Below are 23,912 nucleotides of genomic sequence, written 5' to 3'. Positions count from 1 at the left end.
CAGAAGCATCCCACCCTCTGTACATTGTGGGGAAATGAGACGATGACCATCAATTTAATGTCTTAGTTCTCCTGTGTGTTAGAACTTTATTTCACGCCCACCCCGCCCTCAACACCCTCAACTTTTCAGTACCAATCTTTCAGGCAACATTTCTTTATTGCAATCATTTGACTATCCTGGGTCAAAGCCAAGTCAAAACAGCCTCTACTTAGGGGTCATTATACTCCCAGAATATGCTAAGAATGTAAAAGGAGTATAAAAAACGTACTCATGAAAATAGAGATCTTTGTTGGGGGCTTTAAGTGTGTATGGTGCAAACATCTATGTAGCACTGTAGTGTGACTATCTTATAGGGATGTATGTGTATATTTTACATTTTACATCAACTTTATTGAGGTATAATTTACATACAGTGAAATGCACTCATTTTAAGGGTGCAATTCCATGATTTTTGACAATTGTGAGGTACAGATTTTTTTTTTTTCTTTCGGTATGCGGGCCTCTCACTGTTGTGGCCTCTCCCATTGCGGAGCACAGGCTCCGGACGCGCAGGCTCAGCAGCCATGGCTCACGGGCCTAGCCGCTCCGCAGCATGTGGGATCTTCATGGACCAGGGCAAGAACCCATGTTCCCTGCATCGGCAGGCGGACTCTCAACCACTGTGCCACCAGGGAAGCCCCAGGTACAGATATTTTTTATAGAAAAATGAGGTGCAACTTTCAACTCTCTTGCAGTTCATTGGACTGTTGCAGCTTAGAAATGGGAATAAATAGAATAATATGGACCATATGGGAAAAGATGAGGCCAACCTAAAACAAAGAAGAGTAGTGATTGTGCTGTTTGTAGTTCTCACCTGATGTGGAAACCCATATGAGCTTGTTTTTTTACTGTGTATGTGCACCTCTTGAAATCATACAGCTTCTCTCAATTGTAGGGAAATACTGATCATTATCCTATGTATCGTCTGATGGTAGTTTTTCAGAGAGATTTTTTTTTTACGCAAAATTGAGTAAAATTCATGCTTGTGGAAAAATAATTTATATTCAATTTATAACAGAATTTTATTGATTGTGTTCTCGTTTGGAGTAACTGCAGGGAAAATTACTTGGGCTAACACAAGTGGGATACCATTTACTAGGGATTTAGCTGTAGAAAGAAATTCATTTCAATTTCAGTGGTGACAGCTATTGAGTGAATTTTCCTGTGATATCCTCACAGCAGGAAGTGATATATTGTAACTGTGGTTCCCTTGATTTCCTACACACCCAAGAAATCCAAACTGCAGGGATTGTGCTTTCTAGATGTCTGAATAGCCTAGCTTATGTGGTCAGAGTATTTTTTTTTTAACATCTAAAGTGGGTAAAATTGTGATTGCAAAAGTGGATATTATGGGTGATGTTCAAAACCTTTGTTTCCTCTTTTTGAAATTGTTTTTCCATTTGTGCTATGATTACACCTGACTTCATGTGAAAGGGTTGTATTGGGACTTGGTATACTTTTATAGAATGATGTAAGAAATCACAGTTCATTTTGAAAGATGTATTAGCTTACTTTTTAATTTAAACAAAGAAATATGTTTCCTTGATGCAGGGATCAGTTTTGATTACTCGTGATGCTTTCTTCACTGCTTTTTTATTTGATATCAGTTTTTAAAATATGATAAACTATAGCTGCCAGATAGAAAGGAGTAAATAGGGTTAACCTCTTTCAAGAGTACTGGGGAATAGTTGACGAAGAAAGGAAATGTGTTTTCTGTGTTACTATTTTATGAACCTCAGAGGCTGTTTGTTGGTGGGGAGGGAGGGTGTAGAGGTGCTCCCTGAGGATGGGAGGCGGGTTCTGTCTGGCCTAGCCCAGGGTCCTGCTGTCTTCCGGACTCATACCCACCCACCCGCACCCCCGGCCCCCAGCACAGCTTCTTACAGATGAGAGGAGAATGGATTGTTGTGATTAAGTGTTGAGGTGAGTCACGCAGCCCCAAAGACTCCCAGACAAAAATGTGTCACACATACACGCACCCTCCTCCCCAGTGATTCCGGTTACCTCCAAGCTAATCAGAATTCACGATTGCTTCCCAGATAGTAGAAATGGGAGGGTGTGGCTCAAGTTTGGAACCTTGATTCCCAAGCACAGTGTTATGAAAACAAGCATATTTACAGCTGACTTGAGTCATTCCTTTAGTGGCCCAGTTGCAGCTTGTATTCCACTGATGACCAGCAGAGTCTGATCTTCACTTGGCAAATAGGAGTCGTCAGGGTAGGTCAATTGGCGTTTCTGCATGTGGACCTAGTCCTCAGGGGAAGCACTTGATTGCTTCGTGTCACTGTCCTCACTCTGACAGTGCTGTCCAGAAGTATATGAGCACCACAAATACGAGCCACATGTGTAATTTTAAATTACTTCAGTGACATTAATATTTAACTCATATCCGGAATATAATTTCAACATGTAATCGATAGGAAAATTTATTAATGAAATGTTTTACATTTTTTCATACCAAGTCTTTGAAATCCAGTGCAAATTTTACACTCATGGAACTTCTTAATTCTGACTAAGCTGCATTTCAAGTGCAGCTTAGTCACAGTTGGCTGGTGGCTACCATATTGGATATGCAGCTCTGCAAAGCTGGGTTCCATTGAAACCTGCAGTGTTTGAGTTTGAAGTTTTGCACTGTGGAAACTTTCTAAGAGTGTAGCTATAGATAAAACCTTCCAGATCATCAGGTTATTCAAGGACATCTAAATTCTACTTTAAGATTAAATATTTTATGTGATAGTATAAAGAAGATAGGAAAGAAATACATTTTTTTCCTGATATTCAAGGGAAGAAAGTGGTGAATATTAAAGAGTAGAGAGAAATAACAACCAAAGTGTCCACATGTAACAAATTGAGGCCTGGATGATAATGATGATTACAATTTGAGTGAAGTGTTGGCCGCATTGGCAAGGTCCAGGCCATGTTTAGTTCCAGTGTGAAGATTGCCAAGCCCAATGGTGCGAAGCCAGATGAATTTGAGTTGGGCATCTCCCAGGTCCTTCTGAAGCTGGAGATGAACTTGTACCTCAAGGCCCAGCTGCGGGAGCTGAACATCATGACCACTGAGGAAATTGAAGTTGGTGGTGGTCGGAAAGCTATCATAATCTTGTTCCCATTCCTCAACTGAAATCTTTCCAGAAAAATCCAGGTCCACTAGTGTGTGAGTTGGAGAAGAAGTTCAGCGGGAAGCACCTTGTCTTTATCGCGCAGAGGAGAATTCTGCCTAAGCCAACTTGCAAAAGCCGTACAAAAAATAAGCAAAAGCATCCCAGGAGCTGCACTCTGACAGCAGTGCACGATGCCATCCTGGAGGACTTGGTTTTCCCAAGTGAGATTGTGGGCAAGAGAATCCGCGTGAAGCTGGTTGGCAGCCAACTCATAAAGGTTCATTTGGATAAAGCACAGCAGAACAATGTGGAACACAAGCTTGGAACATTTTCTGGTGTCTATAAGAAGCTCACGGGCAAGGATATTAATTTTGAATTCCCAGAGTTTCAGTTGTAAACAAAAATGACTAAATAAAATATTATTTACAATTAAAAAAAAACAATTTGAGTGAAAAATCGTGCGGTAAACTCTTACATCTCATTTGATCCTCACAGCAGTCCTTGGAAGGGGTACTTTTGTGACCCCTTTTGTGATCCCTGTTTCCCAGTGAGGAAACTGAAAGCAAAGTCACACAGTGAGTCTGATACCTGTGCTCCTCGTCAGTCTGCTTGGCTCACTCCCTTACTCTGCTATGCTCCCTGATTGCTTTGGGCAGATTGGACTTGGAAAAATTATGCAAATGAGGCACAGTTGCAGCTAATTCCTAAAATGTTGCAACTATTCCACTACTCCTTATTCCCTCCCTCAAGTTGCATCACTAATCGGAAAACGGGAAAATGATTGGAGAGGTGTCACCCGTTTTGCCAGCTGTGTTCTGTGCCATTTGTATCTCAGTGGTAGGACTCGTGAAGGCCACTCGAGCAGAGTTGTGATGGGCCGTCATGTGCTGAGATCAGGGCCACAGCAGGAAAGGTTTTTTTCCTTAACCAGCTAATCTTGTCATGAGACCCACAAATCGACTTTCATATAATTTCTTTTTGTTTTCGCCTCTTATTTTCAGCACTCAAAAGCAACTCCCTGTTGAAATCTAAGTGCTTCTGTTGACATTGGTGGTGTATTGACCAAGGCTTATATTTCTGTTGTTTCTACAAAGACCAGGCATGGGTCTGCCTTTCACAGATCAGATGTGTGCAGATGTGTGTGTTTCTGATTTACTTCTTTATGTATCCACTGCATTTCTATTGTGTAGATTTGATGTTTGTGTGGTAGCGTTTGGGAGAACTGGTTCTGTGTGGCTGTGACTGATTGTGCCTTCCTGTCTCTGTTATGCCTCAGCCCTCCTCCCACCCCCTATCGGATTGTTTAATTGGATTGAAAATAGGATCATGTCGAATATGGTTATGTAAATATGTGTTATGGATATTTTGAAAGTCTCTTCTCCTTTCAACTCTTAATTTGTTGAAACTGTTGGTTTTACAATTTTCTGTTTATTGTGATTTTTAGCCTTATTGGAAAACCAACTCTGCTTACATCTTACTGTTTAATGAGCAAGACAATGTGGGAGGAAAAAGTTCCTCAGATGTGACCGAGTTTTAATTAAGTTGCATGTAGGCTTACTGAACAAATGCAACAGTAGGAAGATGCTTTTATATATTTTGTGTACCATTAGTTCTCTTATAGTAGATTGGATAACTTAGGACCATCACCTCAAAACAAAACAGAACAAAATAACCAAGGACAAACACTGAATTACTTCTGTGTTTGCAAGATTCAGTTTTCTTAGAAAATACTATTATGCACAGGTTTAGGTTTTTAAAGGTTTTAAACTCGACAAAACCTCTAATTTTTATTAAAGTCATGATTTAGCACTATATTATTGCAAAAGGAGATAGAATTGGCTCTTTATTTTAACGGTTTTTGTTCAGAGACCTGCGTTTCAGGACCTACCTGCCTAGTTTCAGCTCTTTTCCCCCCTTGCCTCTGCTTGTCTCTTTTGCCACCTAACCCAACATCTTCGTCTATAAACTGTGAAATTTCCTTGGCTTTGCTTGTGTCTTTCTGCCTGTCCATCTGATATGTGCTAACCCTCTAGATGCTGAGAAAAACAGACGTTTTTATTATCCCCAAATGTCACCTCCTTATCACATGCTTACTTTTAACAACCCTCCAACAACTCTAATAAACTCATGTCATATACTTTTCTGCACCGGGTCAATATTTAAGAATGTTTTAATACATATAAAGTTGTTCAACTATGAATGGTAAAAACACTAAAACAACCAGGCCTGTGACTTCTCAGTTATTCCTTGACTGTGGTCTCCTGCTCTTCCCCTCTGCCGCCCAGGCCTGCCTTCTCCCTGATGGTCAACCTCCTCTCCTTCGGCCTTGAGCTGGTCCCGCTGGCTTGGCAGGCGTCTGCTCAGCTTGGGCGCTGTGCTCAGGCATCTCAGCAGCGTTCTCACGACACTCAGAATCCTGGATGCTGTCCCTGGGCGGCTCCCTCTGAGGTGCCCTTTCGGGGCTGCATGTGGTTTGTCCTCCTCCCCCTGCTCTGAGAAGGGCCTGTTCTCTATGGCCTTGTTGGGGCTCTCATCACCTCATCACGTCGTACTGTTTGGGTCATCTTTGGGTCCGTCACTACTTTGTGACTCTTCCTTGGTCACAGAAGTGCTTGATGAGGGATTGAGGAGCTATACAGAGACTCTTGAAAGCTTTTTTAAAAAAGGTAATTAGAAAAGGACAACGACTGGGATGTAGAAAAAGTCTCTTATAGAGAGCCTGACAATCTAATGGTATTTAAAAAAGTAAGGTTTGTCCTGGCTTTTATGCATTTCTCTAGTTCTGTTTGGGGAGTGAAGGTGTTTGTGTTGCTTGTACAGTGCTGCGTAATTGCTACATTTTAGCAAACACACACTGTCGCCTTTCACCACAGACAGTGTTCTAATATAACTCAGTATTCATGGACCCACATCTTTATTGTTTTCACCACTTTTCTGGCTTTTTGGTGACTTGAGAAAAATGATACCATTTTACCTTTAGCGCCTTTCACCTGATACTCTCGCAAACAGAAGATAAATTAGCATACAGGATGGAAATAAATCACTATAGCTCCTAATCCCTTACTGTCCACATTTATGGATGAATAATTAATGCATAGTTTGACTTACGCTTTTTCTTTTTTACTTGTGGCAAATTAGTGGCTAAACTGAGAATTAAATCAGATCTTGACTTTTTAAGATTCTCTGATTAATCAAAACTTCCTCTTTACCATTGTAAAGCAATTATACTCCAATAAAGATGTTAAAAAAACCCAAAAAGAACATGGGCTTCCCTGGTGGCGCAGTGGTTGAGAGTCCGCCTGCCGATGCAGGGGACACAGGTTCGTGCCCCTGTCCGGGAAGATCCCACATGCCGCGGAGCGGCTGGGGCTGTGAGCCATGGCCACTGAGCCTGCGCGTCTGGAGCCTGTGCTCCGCAACGGGAGAGGCCACAACAGTGAGAAGCCCGTGTACCTCAAAAAAACAAACAGAAAAAACGAAAAGAACAAAACTTCCTCTTTATATTTGGCAGGATAGTGATTAGTGACATAATTTGATTTTTGTGGCCCATTAAAATGTTCTTTGGTCCGCTGTGTTGAAAAAAATTACATTTGTGTTACATCTCAATTTATTCTCTTACGGAAGGTTAGAAGCAGGAAAGCTTTTATGCTGACTAAATCCCCTTTGTTAAAACTGTACATCAGTGACAGTGAGTGTTTCTTAAAGCTGTGAGTATTTAAAATGAGCTGAAAATAGTATTTTCTGCTGGGTTTGTGTGTGTGTATATCGAACCAAATAGAAATTGTTTTTACTGTTAAAAATTACAGTAAAATTTTTTTAAAAATTAAAAAAAGTTATAAAAAGTTTTTATTACTTTTTCTGTGTTTCCCCAGTACCACGATTAAGAAATGTTTGTTCATAAAATTGACTGAGTTTTTAAAATCATGAAACTAAGACTATATTTTGACAGTTCATTATGTATGTTTTTGCTCATTAGTGTAGCAGCTGCATTCATTTGGAAGCTGTGTGATATGAAGCTGCCACCAGGCTCTGAGGGTGGTAGAAGGTGCCTTACCTGTCCTGGGGGCTGTTAGGAGTCTCATCTCGTAACATCCCTGGGCACTTCCAAGTAAAAGCCAAAGGTCCGGTTTCGTAAGCTAATGTGATTTGTTATTAAGGATTTTTTTTTTTAATTAATTAATTTATTTATTTATTTATTTTTGGCTGCGTTGGGTCTTCGTTACTTTCCCTGGGCTTTCTCTAGTTGTGGTAAGTGGGGGCTACTCTTCGTTGCGGTGCGTGGGCTTCTCACTGTGGTGTCTTCTCTTGTTGTGAAGCATGGGCTCTAGGTGCGCGGGCTGCAGTAGCTGTGGCTCGCAGGCTCTAGAGCGCAAGCTTAGTAGCTGGGGTGCACGGGCTTAGTTGCTCCGTGGCATGTGGGATCTTCCCGGACCAGGGCTCAAACCCATGTCCCCTGTGTTGGCAGGTGGATTCTTAACCACAGCGCCAGCAGGGAAGCCCCAAGGATTTTTATTCTTTTATGGCAGCACTATTTGTTCCTTTTTCTTTTACCTTGTTTGCCTTCCTTTCTCCATCTATTGCCATTACTTTACTGAAGGTCTTTACAAAAACTTCTCTTGCCCGGAATATTGCAATATTCTTCCAACTGGTTTTCCATTTCCCAATCCCTCCCTTTCTGGTAATTTCTCTCCACTGCTTTCTTTCTCGAGTATAAACCTGATTATGTGAATTCTTGTCCAAAATCTTTTTATGGTTCTTTCTGCCTGCAGATCATTGGATACACTGCTTCTCATGATTTGCCTTTCTTATATCTGAAAATCCTCCCCCTTGGCTTCATCTATCAATAACTTTTCAAGTATGTATTAAATAGCTGTGATGTACCAACTCCTTTAACCAAGATATATAAGTTATCCTTTCTGATTCTGAATGAGTGGAAGAGGAATCTCATTCCCAATTCTTATGCTTCAGTTCTTCATTTCTGTCACTTTTCTTCCAGGGTTCCACACTTGCCCTTACTGGGTTGGCTGGTGACCATCTTCTTGTCTATTTACAATATTTTTAGAAGTATGATGTCTGACGGTTTCCTTATATTCTCTCTGTAATTATTTATACCCAGTAAATTCTTTGCATTTATCATTGCTACCATTCTCTTTCTTACTTTTGTTTCTTGGAATTTGGTCCCTTTGCATATTCTATTAAAACTTTGAGGAACAAGCATTTTATACTGGCATTCAGGCGAACATATGTGTCCTCTTTATACATCTTCTCTTTGTACTTTGTATACTGCATTAATCTGGGCTGAGAAAACTACTCAGTGACTATGATCATGTTTGTACATCATTTTACCATTTATACAGGACTTTTGTATTTGTGCATCTATTTGAGCTGAACGGTCCTGTTTGATGATTGTGATCGATTTACAGCCTAAAGCTTACAGGGGTCAGTGGAGTGGGCTAGCATCTCCCAACTGGGGGATGACTCCTCTGCAGGATCATGCTGCCTCCCTTCCCATCCTGTTTTATTTTATTTTGTTTTGTTTTGTGTTCCTCTGTACTTACTGGTCAAGACTGCAGTTGCTCTGTGTACTGGAATATGCTTTACTGATTTTAATTAGCACTTTGAATTTATTAGTTCATTTGATCTCCCCAGGATTTCTGTTAGTTAGGCAGGCCTGGCCTTATTAATACCATTTTATAAATGAGAATAGTGCAGATTACCAGTTTGCCAAACCAATGATTTAAAGAACAAAAACAAAAGCAAGTCTTCAGACTCGTAGCCTATGCTGTTTTCACTGCCTGGTGTGTAAGACATATTGGAAAGTGAGATATGTTTTTATTTTGGGGGATTTCACTGAAACAATTCTCTGGTTGTGTTCTATATTAAAATGTAAAATATTAAAATTAAATGGCAGCTGTTGGTTTAACTTAGCATGAGTTTTGTGTGGCATGGTGCTACTATGATAAAGGGAGTGGATAGAGTCCAGTGATATGCTGTCAGAAATTTGTTACTGGAGGGAGAAATAATACCAAAGGCAAGAAGATGTGTTTTAGGTACAGGATCATTCTGTGTCACTCTCTGGCATTCTGCTTGCCCTGCTCTCAGAGTGATTCTCAGGCCATTCTTAGCCCATGGAGGGAGGACTGTCGGAAGGGGACATCTACACTTGTGACAGTCTCCTTGCCAGTGGCTGCAACGTCCCGAGATATCCAGTAGTTTTGCTTCATAATCTGTACCCATTGTTTAATCAATAACCTGATTGATTGTAGGAACAACAGCCTTTCTACAGAGCATCTTGAGGGTGTATGTTATCCAGCAGCAAGAAGCTATAGTGCTGAGCAGGTAGAAAGTAGAGCATCCGGAATCCCTTGTTATTGTAATGATACTTTACTCCAGAACTTCCCTTTAGTTGTGGAGTCTGCATAAACCACAGTTTGACTGTGGTTTTCTATGTAACCTTGCACCTGTTCTTCGCCGTGTGATCCCTGAATGTCTGCATCTGAGTCAGTGTTGATGGAGCTATGGGTGTGGAGTTGTGTCAAGGAGATGATAATGTACACAGGTGGAGGGCTTTAGGTAGTATGTGCCATGTTTTATTTCCTAATTTCTAAATAATACGAGAGGAAAATGTATCACAGGGAAGAGAATGGCATGGTATAGTGAAGAAACAGGAAGTTGGGAGTCCAGAAGTTTGAGTTCCTGCTGCACTGCTGACTTGCTCTCTCGTCTAACAAGTTCCTCACTTCTCAAATGTAAAATAAACCTGCTCTCTTGGGGCTGTTGTGAGGATGTAATTAGAGGATATATCCTCTAATTACAAAGGACTCTTTGTAATTAGACTTTGTAATTGGACTCTTTGTACATGTAAAGTGCTGTTCACATGTTACTTGTTTTAATGAATAGTGATTACTATATGTCCGGTCCTTTAACAAAAGGTATTTCAATTCTGACCTCCTGTCAACACTGCAGGGCAGGCACTGTCATCTCTATTTGACGGACAGGGATCCTGGGGTGTGGAGAGTTTAGGTGACTCACTCAAGGGCCTACTGAGTGATGACTCTGGACGTAAGCTCCCATTTATTCCTAGCTCTGCTGCCATGCTCTTATAAGGGGTCAGTGGGAGAGGTGTTAACTGTAACAACAACTTGCATATTGCTTCCAAGAAATGGAAATGGCACCCTAGATTAGGAATCGGGAGATCCAGATGAGCACTGCATTTCTGTATTAATTTTGGGAAAGTTACTTAAATGTATTCTATTAAGTACCTTTAAAACACTTGGCTATGTTTTTCCTAAGGTATGTGTAAAATCTCTTTGTGACTTTGTATCAGAATTTTAAAGATTTCCTTTGAACTGATCAAAATATGTTTTACAAATCCTATTCTAATATTTTGTTCTTTTTATTTTTAGTCATTCATACACTGGTCAAGACTACAGTACACAGGGAAATGTCGGGAAGGTTTCTTTAGATCAGATCGATTCGGTAAGCATCTCATCCTTTTAAACTTAAACCTTTGTCAATGGAGGAAGCACAGATTTTCTTCAACCAAAGATTATTTTGCGGGTGGGGAGATGGGAGGGAATGTTGTTTCATTGCTTGCCAATCATTTTTAAAAGAAATCCCATGTGCTATACCTATGATTTTTTTTCATCATAGGAAAACCAAAAAATCAGAAAATTATTTGTAGTCTGATAAAAACAGAATTTAATCAGTTTTCCAAAGGGGGAATTCTTTTTAAGTGATGACAACTAAATAGTGTTTATTGTTTATATTTAAATACCATATACATATAGTAAAGGAGAAATGTAAAATACTAAGTATATCCATTTGCTAGGGCTGTTGTAACAAAATACCACAGTCTGGGTGCCTTAAACAACAGAAGCTTATTTTCTCACAGTTCTGGAGGCGAGCATTCCATGATGAAGGTATCAGCAAGTTTGGTTTCTCCTGAGGCCTCTCTCCTTGGCTTCTAGGTGGCTGCTCATCCCCGTGTCTCTTCCTCTGCTTAGAAGGACCCCAGTCACCTTGGACCAGGGCCCCACTCCCATGAGCTCATTTAACCTTGATTACCTCCTTACAGGTCCCAGCTCTAAATACAGCCACATTCTGAGGTCGTGGGCTTAAGACTTGGCATATAAATTTGAGGAGGATACAAAATTTATTCCATGACACTAAGGGTAGGCTCCCATCTTGTGTTGCCACTAGATTAGTAGGCAGCTCATTTCAGCTTCACTTTGTGGCTCCATAGGAGAACGAAAGAGCGCACACTTTACTATGCTTTTACTTTATAGAATTTCTCTTTAATACATTGTAGAATTTCTGCATTACTTAAAAAAGGGAAACTGAGTCAGCCATAATTAATCTTTGTTTAGACTATTACCAAATTACTTAAAATAAATTAAAAATACACAGGTGAGGTTTTAATGCTTGGAAACAAGAGTTATGATGGTGAGTAGGGGGAGACCCTGAGCTTTTGGAGTCTGGAATGAATAGGTCATCTTCCTATGAAAAATTATAATCAAGTAGAAGTTGTTACTGTGAAAGATGAAGAGGCTGCCTGGTCAGTCAAGGGAGCAAAGTGAGACCTGCCCCTGCTTATGGGCAAAGCTGAACCTGCTGAGGAGCCCGTGAGAGGTGGGAGTTAAGTCTCAGGAGGATGCTTGAGGAGGTCAGGGAAAACACACTTGAGACTATAGATGAAAAAGGTTTCCTTTAAATAAATAAATAAATAAATAAATAAATGTATGTACGTATGGCTGCATTGGGGTTAGTTGCTGCGGCGAGCAGGGGCTACTCTGTTGCGGTGCACAGGCTTCTCATTGCAGTGGCTTCTCTTGTTGCGGAGCACAGGCTCTAGGCTTGCGGACTCAGTAGTTGTGGCATGCAGGCTCAGCAGATGTGGCTCGCGGGCTCTAGAGTGCAGGCTCATTAGTTGTGGCACATGGGCTTAGTTGCTCTGTGGCATGTGGGATCTTCCCGGACCAGGGCTCGAACCCATATCCCCTGCATTGGCAGGCGGATTCTTAACCACTGCGCCACCAGGGAAGTCCGAAAAAGGTTTTCTTTTAATTGTTAATTTCTTTAACACATTTATTTGAATTCACATTTTGAGAACCATTTCTCTTATTTTTATGTTTTACTTTGTATTGGGGTTATTTTAAAAGTTCATCTGTGATTCACCAATTGTACTTTTGAACATTTATCCCAGGAAAATGAAATCTTAGGTTTACATGAAAACCTGTACACTCATTTGTTTGAAGTAGCCCCAAACTGGATACAACCCAAATGTCCTTCAACGAGTGAATGGTTAGACAAATGGTGTTACGTCCACACCATGGACTATTGCTCAGCAATTTAAAAAAAATAAGCTATTGATACCTGCAACAACTTAGATGAATTTTGTGGGAATGCTGAGTAAAAAGCCACTCTCAAAACATTAAACTATATGATTCTATTTGTATAACACTCTTGAAATGACAAAATTATAGAGACGCAGAACAATTAGTGGTTGCCAAGGGTTAGGGAATGATGGGGGGCAGGGTGCAGAAGATGGGGGTTATAAAATGGAAACATTTGTGGTGGGGGATGCATGAACCTACACATGTGAAAAAATTACATACACATGTACACAGAAATGAACTTGTGAGTGTAACTGAGAAAATCTAAGACTATAGTGTATTGTATCAGTGTCAGTATCTTGGTTGTGATAATATACTACAGATTTGCAGGATATCACCTGTGGGGGATACCAGGTACATGACATCTCTTTGTATTATTTCTTACAACTGCATAGGAGTCTACAGTTATCTCAAAAGAAAACGTTTAATTAAAAATTATAAAAAGAAAAGAAACAGGTGAAATAAATTTTAATAATATGTTTTATTCAATGCAATAGATCTAAAATATTATCATTTTGACATGTAATCAATATTAAAATATTAATAAGAAAAATAATCTGTAATCACAGCGAGACAGTAATAACTTCCTTACGGTTTTTTGTTTTTATTCCAATTAAACTGAACTTACAATTTGCAAATTAGATTGATTTTTGCAACAAATATTGTGGGGGACCTGATAAATAACAAAACACTCTTTTTTTCTTGTAGCTTTCTACCAAATCCTTCCCACCTTGCATGCGTCAGCTACATAAAGCCCTGCGGGAAAATCACCATCTTCGTCATGGGGGCCGCATGCAGTACGGCCTCTTCCTGAAGGGCATTGGCCTAACCTTAGAACAAGCATTGCAGTTCTGGAAGCAGGAATTTATCAGAGGAAAGATGGATCCAGACAAGGTAATTCTGAAAAATCAGAGCAGAAACTGAAATTCTAATTTGGTCTGAAGACTAAAAGTTTTGTTTTTTGAATATGCCCTGAAATATAATTGAAAATTCTGTAAGTGTGTCTACAGTTTCATTTAGGTAAAAAGAAACTCACGTATTAATCTAGTAGTTGCTCAACAAAAGATTGGGAAAGTGGATTCAGTTTAAAGGGTAAGATCAAAACAGCAATGTAAGATGTAAAATAATGCTTGAATGAAGAGTCGTCTTCTTGGTAGGTAAACTGCCAGTGGTTGTTATAACTGAAATTGCATTCTGAGTTGTATTTCTGTAGGAATGTGTGTGTGTGTGTGTGTGTGTGTGTGTGTGTGTGTGTGTAATATGTATAGACATATATACATACATGCACATGTAATGTTATTTTCAGGACCGAGAAATGTTGAGAACAGATAAAGTGAAAACAGCTTAGAATGCATTCTATTGTGTTATGTGGAATCTTTTACAAGGAATTTTTATTTTTATTTATTTTTATAAATTTATTTATTTATATATATATTTTTGGCTGCATTGGGTCTTCATTGCTGCGTGCGGGCCCTCTCCAGTGGCGGTGAGCGGGGGCTACTCTTCGTTGTGGTGCGCGGGCTTCTCATGGTGGTGGCTTCTCCTGTTGAGGAGCATGGGCTCTAGGCGTGCGGCCCTCAATAGATGTGGCATGCGGGCCCAGCAGTTGTGGCTCTCGGGCCCCAGAGCGCAGGCTCAGCAGCTGTGGCGCACAGGCCCAGCCACTCCGCTGCACGTGGGATCCTCCCGGACCAGGGCCTGAACCCGCGTCCCCTGCATTGGCAGGCAGATTCTCAACCATTGTGCCACCAGGGAAGCCCATCACAGGGAATTTTTAGATAGACGTTTATCACTGTAAACCTGAGAACTGCCTTTAAATCCGTTCATACTTCTCAGATTCCCACTCCTATTCCTTATTTCTCTTAAGTAGGACTAGCTAATAACGTTATGGTTTCTTGTCCCTTCTATGGCTTAGCACTGTGGGATGAAGCATATTTTTTATTGTTTATTTCTTGTTTGTTTCTTCTTAGGAAAGATAAACTATAGGATAAAGAATATTTACCAAGTAAATTTTATAATGACTCTTTATTATGTCTTGTATCAGTTTGCTTGGGCTGCCGTAACAAAATACCACAGGCCGGGTGCCTTAGACAACAGAAATATATGTCCTCACAGCTCTGGAGGCTGGAAGTAGATGATCCAGGTGTGGGAGGATTTGGTTTCTCCTGAAGCCTCTCTCCTGGCTTCCAGCAGTTGCCTTCTTGGCTGTGTCCTCACGTGGCCTTTTCTCTGTGTGTCCACCTCTCTGGTTTCCCTTCCTCCTCTTCGAAGGACCCCAGTCCTGTCGGATTAGAGTCCCACCATTATAACCTCATTTAACCTTCATTACCTCTTTAAATGCCCTGTCTCCAAATACAGTCACATTGGGAGTTAGGGCCTCAACAGATGAATTTTAGGACACAGTTCAGTCCATAACACGTCTCTAGCCTTATACTTTTTAAAAAAGTTCAGCCTCTTTTATAACGTATTATAAAAAGCTCTTGCAGTTTTTACAGATTTGTTTTAAAAACCGTTTTCATTGATAACTGTCCATAGAAGCTTAAATTTATCATTGAATAGAGTTTTCTTTAAACATGATTTTGGATAATGTTTATTAAATAGTAATAAATCAAATAATTCTGGATAATGTTATATTTTATTTTAAAGGTAACATATTCTGATTATAGGAAGTATGAAAAATACAGAAAATTTTCCCATCATTGTCTCATTCATAAATAATTACTGTCAACATTTTAGCTTTTCTCTTTAGTCTAGATAGCTAGATATCATTGTTTTTTCCCATTTAAAAATTTGACATTATATTGTGATCATTTTCCCAGGTTGTTGAATCATTTTTGAAAATATCATTTGTGTTAGTTGCATGACAACACATCATTTGAAAGTAATATAATTTGCTTAATCATTCCCCTATTATTGAACACTTGGTTGTGTCTATTTGACTCTGTCATAAATGGTATTGCAACCAATACCCTGAGCACATAAATCTGATTATAGTTCAGATTATGTCCTCTGTATATGTTCACCAGGGAACCAGTTTACCTGGTGAAAACCTGTAGACGGTTTTGAAGTTTTGATGCATGCTGTCATGCTATGAAATGACTGGAAAAGCTTTAAATTAGACTCTTATCAAGCTATGTGAGAACCTTGCTGTGTCACTGACCTCATTATATGTTATTACTTGAAAATGTGTTTTGACCTTTTTATTAAGAATTTGATGTATTAAGTAGGTAGGTGTGTTAGGGTTCTGCAGAGAAACAGAACCAATAGAGTGTGTGTGTGTGTGTGTGTGTGTGTGTACATATGTACAAGAAGAGATGTATTGTATGGAATGTCCCGTGTGATTATGGAGGCTGAGTCACCAAACTCTGTGAGCAGCAGGCTGGAGACCCAGGAAGAAAGAGCCGGTGTTTCAGTTTGAGCCTGAAGGCAGGAAAAAATCCATGTCTGAGCTCATGGCCCTCAGGCAGGAGGAAATAACCTCTTAGTCGCAGGAGGGTTGGCCTTTTTGTTCCGTTCAGGCCTGCAGAGGATTGGATGAGACACCCCGCCCCACCTCAATGGGGGAGGCATCTGCTCTGCTCAGTCCACCAATTAAGATGTTAACCTCATCTAGAAACACCCTCACAGACACACCTGAAATAACGTCTGACTGGAGGTCTGGGCACCCTGATGGTCAAAAAATTAACTGTTACAGTAGATAAGTATTTATGAGCTGTGGTTTTGAAGTGAAGAGAGAGAAGTTGAGGTAGCATTTTAGCTTGGTTTGTGCTGTAACTAAGTGGGAAAAAGAGGAGCGTGAGATATGGGAAAGCTTGATCTGGGTGCCAGGCCTTTGGCTTGTGCGTCTGTTCACTGACCACCCTCTTTTGTGTCTATCTGGGATGGCCTCCTATCATTGTCATCAGTATTTCGTTATTTTTAAACCTATGTGTTTGAAAATTTTTTTCAAATGGGGTTTTTATTTTATAATGTAAAAGTAGTTTTCTTCAAAAATTATTGTAAAAGAAAATCAATAATTTTTACCTTTCTAGATAATACGTAGCAGTCTGTATTTTCATTAGCTTATTATTGATTACAGCAAATGTATTATTTTGACTAAAAGATTTTAACGTACACTTATGATTTACTGTCTGTTTAGTGTTCTGTTGTTACAGTCTGTTTTTGTAAATAAACATTCATATTTTTCTCAATTATATCTTCTTACGTATTTTTCCAATGAAATGTAATTTAGTATCCCTTTATGAAAATATTCTCTTCAGCTTAATAATTGTACGTACTTGTTAAATGGTACATACCATTAAAAATACTCTTTAGAGGTGTAGAAAATTGATTGCCTAAAATACTATTTATAGAGAATGGTTATGGAGGATATTTTAGACATTTTTTGTAGTGCTCTAATTAAAGGACTTGATGTTGAACCCAGGAATGATTTGGCACATTCACTTCTGTTGAATAGCTTATTTCCTGACAGTGCAGGATATTTTTGAGATGATTTAGTCATTGTCAGCTGGACTTCTTCTTTACTGTGGTTTCCCAGATGACCATATGTCTGATTTCTTTCTCTTTACATTCATGCCCTCATTGTAACTTATTTGAGATACATTGCTTTGCATCTGAGCAAAACTTACGGGTACCTTGCCATTTCTTTCAAGGCAGCAGGAAGCAATCAGTACTTCCAGCACTTTTGAGCTGTAACTCTTCTCCCCAGCTACACTGCCTAGAACTGAACATTTCTTCTGCCTAACTCCTTTCCAAAAATTAAGCTTTGTTCCTTGTAAATTGACTGCCTGAGCAGTGACTGTCTCTTTCTCTCATCTTCCTTGCTTGGTTTGTTGCAGGCATTTATTTAGTTGTTTGTCTGTTTTAAAAAAAAACTTTGAATACTTTTCTCTCTAAGGTTTTACTTAATGTTGGAGGGGAATTTGTTGTCTGTATTGTAAAATAATCTAAAACTGTATGTATTAGTTTTTGTAACTGTCATCCAGAGTGTATTAAAGTAGCATGTTCCTAGATACCCCTTATTAAGGTTAAGCAATTTTTGTATTATAATCTACAAATTCTTGTTTTCTCTTATAGTCAGTTTTTGTGTGTGTGTGTGTTTGGTGGTGGTGGTGGGGCTGCGATACACAGCTTGTGGGATGTGGGATCTTAGTTCCCCAACCAGGGATTGAACCTGGGCCCTTGGCAGTGAGAGTCCTAACCACTGGACCGCCAGGGAATTTCCTCTTATAGTCAGTTTTGAATAGTAATAATGAAATTGTGGAAGCAGCTGAAGGTTCTGATGCTCACTGTTATTGTTTATTAGGAATTCGATGTACTAAGTCCCTCTGTGTATGTAAGAAGTAGCCATCTGTCTATAAAATGCTTATTCAGAGTTGTTAGTGTGGAATGGTTATTTTTCTGTTCTTTTAAAACTATTTTCAGACTAGCATACACATGCCAGTAGATGGTATTAATAACATGTAGAGGTGCCACCTTATATGGCTCCTAGTGACTTACTACCAGGTTATGCTCTTATAATTTTGGGCACTTCTCACTACCTCATATTTATTTATTGTTTATTTGTTTATCACCTGCAATTAGAATAAAACTATAGAGAAGCAGATATCTTGTCTTTCTTGTTCACTGCTTCATGTTCAAGCACCTAGAACATACCTGACTCATAGTAGGAACTCAATAAATATTTTTGAATGAAGTAAATAATAAGTCCCCATAAAAATAAATACACAGAAAACTGGAAAACTTGGCCCGTTTCCCCCAAATTCCTTCACATAAATTAGAGCATAGTACTATACAGTTATTTGTTAATGTGCTGTTATTCCATTTATAGTGAACTTGAACCTGAATGAAACCAAGAATTTTAGTGTAACCTGAAATTTGCAATAGAAGTTATCCATTTATAGATTAAAAGGGACTTCTCTTTTTTTTTTATTAGTTTCTGCTTTATAACAAAGTGAATCAGTTATACATATACATCTGTTCCCATATCCCTTACCTTTTGCGTCTCCCTCCCTCCCACCCTCCCTATCCCACCCCTCCAGGCAGTCACAAAGCATTGAGCTCTCGTCCTTGGCTTGCCCAGGAGTCCATGGCATAAAAAGGTTAAGAGCCCTTAAAGTTTATCATATCAGAGGGTAGGGCTTCTAGTTTATTGTCTAACACTTAGTTCATTGTTCATTAATTGCAGTTTTCATTTCTTCCTGCTATATTAGGAATAAAATGCCTATATTGATCTACCTTCATTGAATTTTGTACATGTCATCTTTATAACTTATCAAATTATAGTATTTATGTTTGCATGTGTGTCTTAAGAGTGGATTCTGAGTGACTTAAATGCAGGGACTCTGATTTTTCCATTTTGGGTCTCGAGGACTTAGCACAAGACCTGGCATCTCTTAGATGTTTGCTGGACACATGGTCAATTCTGCCAAAGTTTTGAAAAGTGGTTTTCAGTATGAGAAAATAAATCCTTTTTGTTCCTTTTTAGATAGAGGTATATTTCTAACAAGTTATAAAATATTAATATTCGTTTTAGTATTTTAACCAAATTTGTTCTCCTCCATCTATTTTTCTAAATCAGAATATAGGTTGGAAAAATATACAACTATATAAGAAGTGGTAATCAGTTATTACTACTCAATGTCCAGAAATACAGTATATACTCAGTTACTAATATTTAACTAATACATTAGTCAAGTTGTGATTTTTATTAAAAATACAAAGAAATATGTGTGTGTGTGTGTCTAGACGAACATACATATTGCATCTAATTTGTGTCCATCACTCAGCAGACTTGCACTGAGTGTTGACCATGGTTGGGTGCTGTTCTAGACACACTGTAGTAAAAGACACAGATGTTATTTATGAGGACTTTACAGTCTCCTGGAAAAAAACAGATAAATACAAACATACAAATTCAGTAAGATAATTGTGGGATAGAGGTGGTCATGAGATTCTATAGCAGAACAGAGGAGGGAGCTGACTGAGAGAAGAGTTGTGGAGTGTGTCAGTTAGGAGGTTATGTTTGCTGGGTGAAGTTAGGGAGTTCTCCAGAGAAAGAAGGGAATTCCATGTGGAGGGGGACCTTGGATGAGCGAGTGTAGCCCATCTTGTAGGTGGTGGGAACTGAACTCTGAAAGTGTACTTGTGGCAGAGATGATTCTGCAGATGTAGGCTTTTTTTTTCTTTAATGATATTACTAAGAGTAGAAGGATTAGTAGCCAGTAGAAAGTGGTCTTGCTAGATAAATGACTGCCAACTTGGACCAGCTATGTAGGGTGTAGGGTCATTGATAACTGTAATTTTAAAGATACATAATTTAATATCTTTGAATATTCACTAAAATTGTGTAATCAATCTGAGATGCTATGAAAGTTTACTGACAGAAAGAAAATAGTATGGACAAGGTTTTCACTTACAATCCCACTTGGTTCAAATGAATTTGGCTTCTTTAAATATGGATTTTAGATTATATGGGCCAACATTGATTTTTTAAAAGCCTTTTGCTTTAAGATTTTAATCTATTTGGTAATAGGGTAAGTTGAGAGATAGAAGTAACCAGAACACAATTACATGACACGATGGTGAAAAGGAGAGTGTCAGTGAGGTGATGTGAAGATTAGAAGTTATTAGAGGGGATCATGCTGGAGGAGGTTTGGTGAAGATCAGTCTTGAATCAGGGTTTGATGGAAGTGATGGTGGATCCTAATCTCCTAATTCATTCCCCCCAACCCACTTTGCCCCCTTGGTGTCCATACGTTTGTTCTCTACATGTGTGTCTATTTCTGCCTTGCAAGCTGGTTCATCTATACCATTTTTCTAGATTCCACATATATGTGTTAATATATGATATTTGTTTTTCTCTTTCTGACTTACTTTACTCTGTATAACAGTCTCTAGGTCCATCCACGTCTCTACAAATGATCCAATTTTGTTCCTTTCTGTGGCTGAGTAATATTCCATTGTATATATGTACCACATCTTCTTTATCCATTCGTCTGTCAATGGGCATTTAGGTGGCTTCCATGACCTGGCTATTGTAAATAGTGCTGCAGTGAATATTAGGGTGCATGTGTGTTTTTGAATTATGGTTTTCTCTGGGTATATGCCCATAGTGGGATTGCTGGGTAGTGTGTTACTTCTATTTTTAGTTTTTTAAGGAATCTCCATACTGTTCTCCCTAGTGGCTGTATCAATTTACATTCCCCCCAGCAGTGCAAGAGGGTTCCCTTTTCTCCACAGTCTCTCCATCAATTGTTGTTTGTAGATTTTCTGATGATGCCTATTCTAACTGGTGTGAGGTGTATCTCGTTGTAGTTTTGATTTGCATTTCTCTAATAATTAGTGATGTTGAGCAGCTTTTCATGTGCCCCTTGGCCATCTGTATGTCTTCTTTGGAGAAATGTTTATTTAGGTCTTCTGCCCATTTTTAGATTGGGTTGTTTATTTTTTTAATATTGAGCTGCATGAGCTGTTTATATATTTTGGAGGTTAATCCTTTGTCCGTTGATTTCTTTTGCAAATATTTTCTCTCATTCTGAGGGTTGTCTTTTCATCTTGTTTTTAGTTTCCTTTGCTGTGCAAAAGCTTTTAAGTTTCATTAGGTCCCATTTGTTTATTTTTGTTTTTATTTCCATTACTGTAAGAGGTGGGTCAAAAAAGATCTTGCTGTGATTTATGTCAAAGAGTGCTCTTCCTGTGTTTTCTTTTAAGAGTTTTATGGTGCCTGGCCTTACATTTAGGTCTTTAATCAGTTTTGAGTTTATTTTTGTGTATGGTGTTAGGGAGTGTTCTAATTTTATTCTTTTACATGTAGCTGTCCAGTTTTCCCAGCACCACTTATTGAAAAGGCTGTCTTTTCTCCATTGTATATCCTTGCCTCCTTTGTCATAGATTAATTGACAATAGGTGTGTGGGTTTATCTCAGGGCTTTCTATCCTGTTCCATTGATCTATAACCAATTCTTTATTTTTGTCAGCTGGTTCGGGGGTTGTTGTGAGTTTTGGTTGTTGTTATTTTTCAGTCTCTGCTTTCAGATACTTTGTGGACCTGACCTGTCAGTATATTTGAATACCATTTTTATTTGGGTGAATATTGTAGTAGAGGGTAAGAGATTCTAGTATTAAAACATCAACCATTTCCAGAGAACATTCTGTTGTTATGAATGATCTTGTAGCAAACTAACTACTTTAGGGTATACTTTACTCCCAAAATATTAGCTTTGTAATGTAGGATTTTAATCTTAGATTTAATTGTATTGAGTGTGAATATTTATGATATATTAAAAATTTAATTATAAAGCTTTTTCAGTGGGAGTTGGGGACATTTGAAAATTGCACTTAGGCATCAGATAGGACTTTGAATTTGTGAATGATTCTACAAGAGGTATTCAAAGCTTTGAATGTCTTATTCTTTAAATAATTTCTGAGATTCCTGAAATAAATGCACCTGTGCTTTATGCAAATAAAATATATTTAATGAATCATAGTACAGTTTTATGCAAGTTTTTCTTAGTTGTAATTATAATTTACATGCCAGTCTACCTGAGAAAAAGCCTCACCCTGTTTGCAAGAGATAAAATTAATCAAACCTCTGTTGAAAGCATGAAGAAAGCACTAAAATATTCTTTCAGTTGGAACTTGGATATTAAATCCCTTCAGCCACTAGCTTTGTTAAGAGTTAAATTGAGCTGTATAATTCTTCTCATAAATTCAAATCAATGTGTCCTCTTAATCAGATTGCTCATAGAGCTGTTGTCTGAATTGCTTTGACCTGACTCTTTTGGACATTAAGCACACCGTAGATCATGTATGTGTGATGTAGCTGAGTTCCTGTCCCTGGTGAGGGTGTACCCAAGGTCTACTATGTGTTGTTATAATTGGGTCAGGCAACATTTAGCATTGTGAAAATGCTTATTTTTTTGTCCCAGAATCCAGCTCACATCGTGACTTAGAGCAGACTTACGTCATTAAAAATGGACTACCAAAGGATTAAGTATTTAGCTGACAGTGTGTGCGTATATGAAGCATATTTATCACTGGGTTTTTCTTTTTAAGACCAGTGGTTCTCCCGGGACCCTGACCAGCAATGTCAGCTTCAGCACCATCTGGGGATTTGTCAGAAATGCTGACTCTCAGAATCAGACTCTGGAGGCAGGTCCAGAGCGGGTGGTTTCCCAAATCTCCAGGTGAAATTGATGCACACTGAAGGTTGAGAACCATCTTTTAGATGTTGCCCACATAGAAATCTAAGTGGCCATTAGCTTATCAAAATAGAGGCGTTGTAAATCTTCAGCTGTTTGTTCTCCTGTCTGTTTCTGTTGCGATTTGAGTGTAATGTTGTCCTTTATCAATAGACTACACTGAATGTCAGGCTATATTTGAAGCCCCACTGCATGTCAGGTACTAGGCAGTACTAAATGAATACGTGCAGCAGAGTTCCTCGGCTGGTGCCTTACTGCTGAATTTCCAGTACACTCGATGGTGACCCCATGGGCCCTTCAGGGAGCTAGGCTGGGCCTGGGGTACTCAGTGTTAGTTGCTTTCAACTGTGGGTAGCTTCTTCCATTTATTCTAGAGCACTTTACAAATATCATTTTATATGAAAAAGGTCGGAAAGAACTAATATAGAGTGCAGAATTGGAGTCAGACTGAGTTCATGTTTAGTTCCACTGTATACACACTTCGGCAAATTACCTGGTATGTGTCCTCATCTAGAGAATGTGGACAGTAATTATGTATACGTCTGTGGATATATAGATATATCCCTATATACATTTGATTGATGTAGTGAGAATTCGGTAAAGACTTAGCACAGATTCTCACGTGTAGTAAGCGCTAACTCTTCTTATTCTAGGACTTCCAAGGAAGGAAAAGTTAGCTTGATGCAGAGTAATCAGTAAAGTTTCCACTGGTAGAATAGAATCTGTGCTCGCTTATTAAGGTTTCATGTAACCTAGACTGGAGAGGAAGGTTAGGGGGAAAGAAGGGAACTGGGGACCAAATTCCAGCAGAGATGTTGGGTTGGACAAAAAGTTCGTTCGGGTTTTTCTGTAACATCTTATGGAAAAACCCAAACAAACTTTCTGGCCCACCCAATAGTTTGTTTCAAGAAACGTTCGAGGGATTTACTAATGGAGTGTATTTCAGGCTGTTCTTGGGAACTCTTAAGTTCCAGAGCAAAGGGGGCAGAAGTTTACAGGGGAGACTGAGGTGTTTGATTTTTGTCCCCACTTTAACAAGTGTATTTGTACCTTTGTTTACTTTTATATGTTTGGAGTCTGTATAACATTTTACTTAAAAGGAGGATTTTCCTACTTAAAAATGTTTAAAAAATACTATCGTAGTTTATTTGTGTTGTAGAATTTAGGAAAGTA

The 23,912-nt window shown here is 38.9% G+C and overlaps 1 protein-coding gene and 1 pseudogene across 4 annotated transcripts in view; both read left to right on the top strand.

Annotated features, from left to right (window-relative positions):
* PRIM2 (DNA primase subunit 2) overlaps nt 1–23,912 on the top strand; it is a 272,180-nt gene that overhangs the window by 169,741 nt on the left and 78,527 nt on the right. For all 3 annotated transcript variants that reach the window (XM_082639744.1, XM_082639745.1, XM_082639743.1), the window contains 2 exons: nt 10,550–10,622; nt 13,247–13,432. In XM_082639744.1, coding sequence (XP_082495870.1) covers nt 10,550–10,622; nt 13,247–13,432 — 259 coding nt within the window. The remainder of the gene's footprint in view (nt 1–10,549; nt 10,623–13,246; nt 13,433–23,912) is intronic.
* Nucleotides 2,906–3,710, top strand: LOC309813428 (small ribosomal subunit protein eS7-like; annotated as a pseudogene). The gene has a single exon. The product of its transcript is annotated as a small ribosomal subunit protein eS7-like (transcript).

This window comes from Mesoplodon mirus, assembly GCF_964341445.2.
Source record: "Mesoplodon mirus genome assembly, chromosome: 12".
In the NCBI taxonomy this organism is placed as follows: Eukaryota; Metazoa; Chordata; class Mammalia; order Artiodactyla; family Ziphiidae; genus Mesoplodon; species Mesoplodon mirus.
The sequence above is the reverse complement of the archived record's forward strand: the minus strand, read 5'-3'. Positions and strand labels throughout refer to the sequence as shown.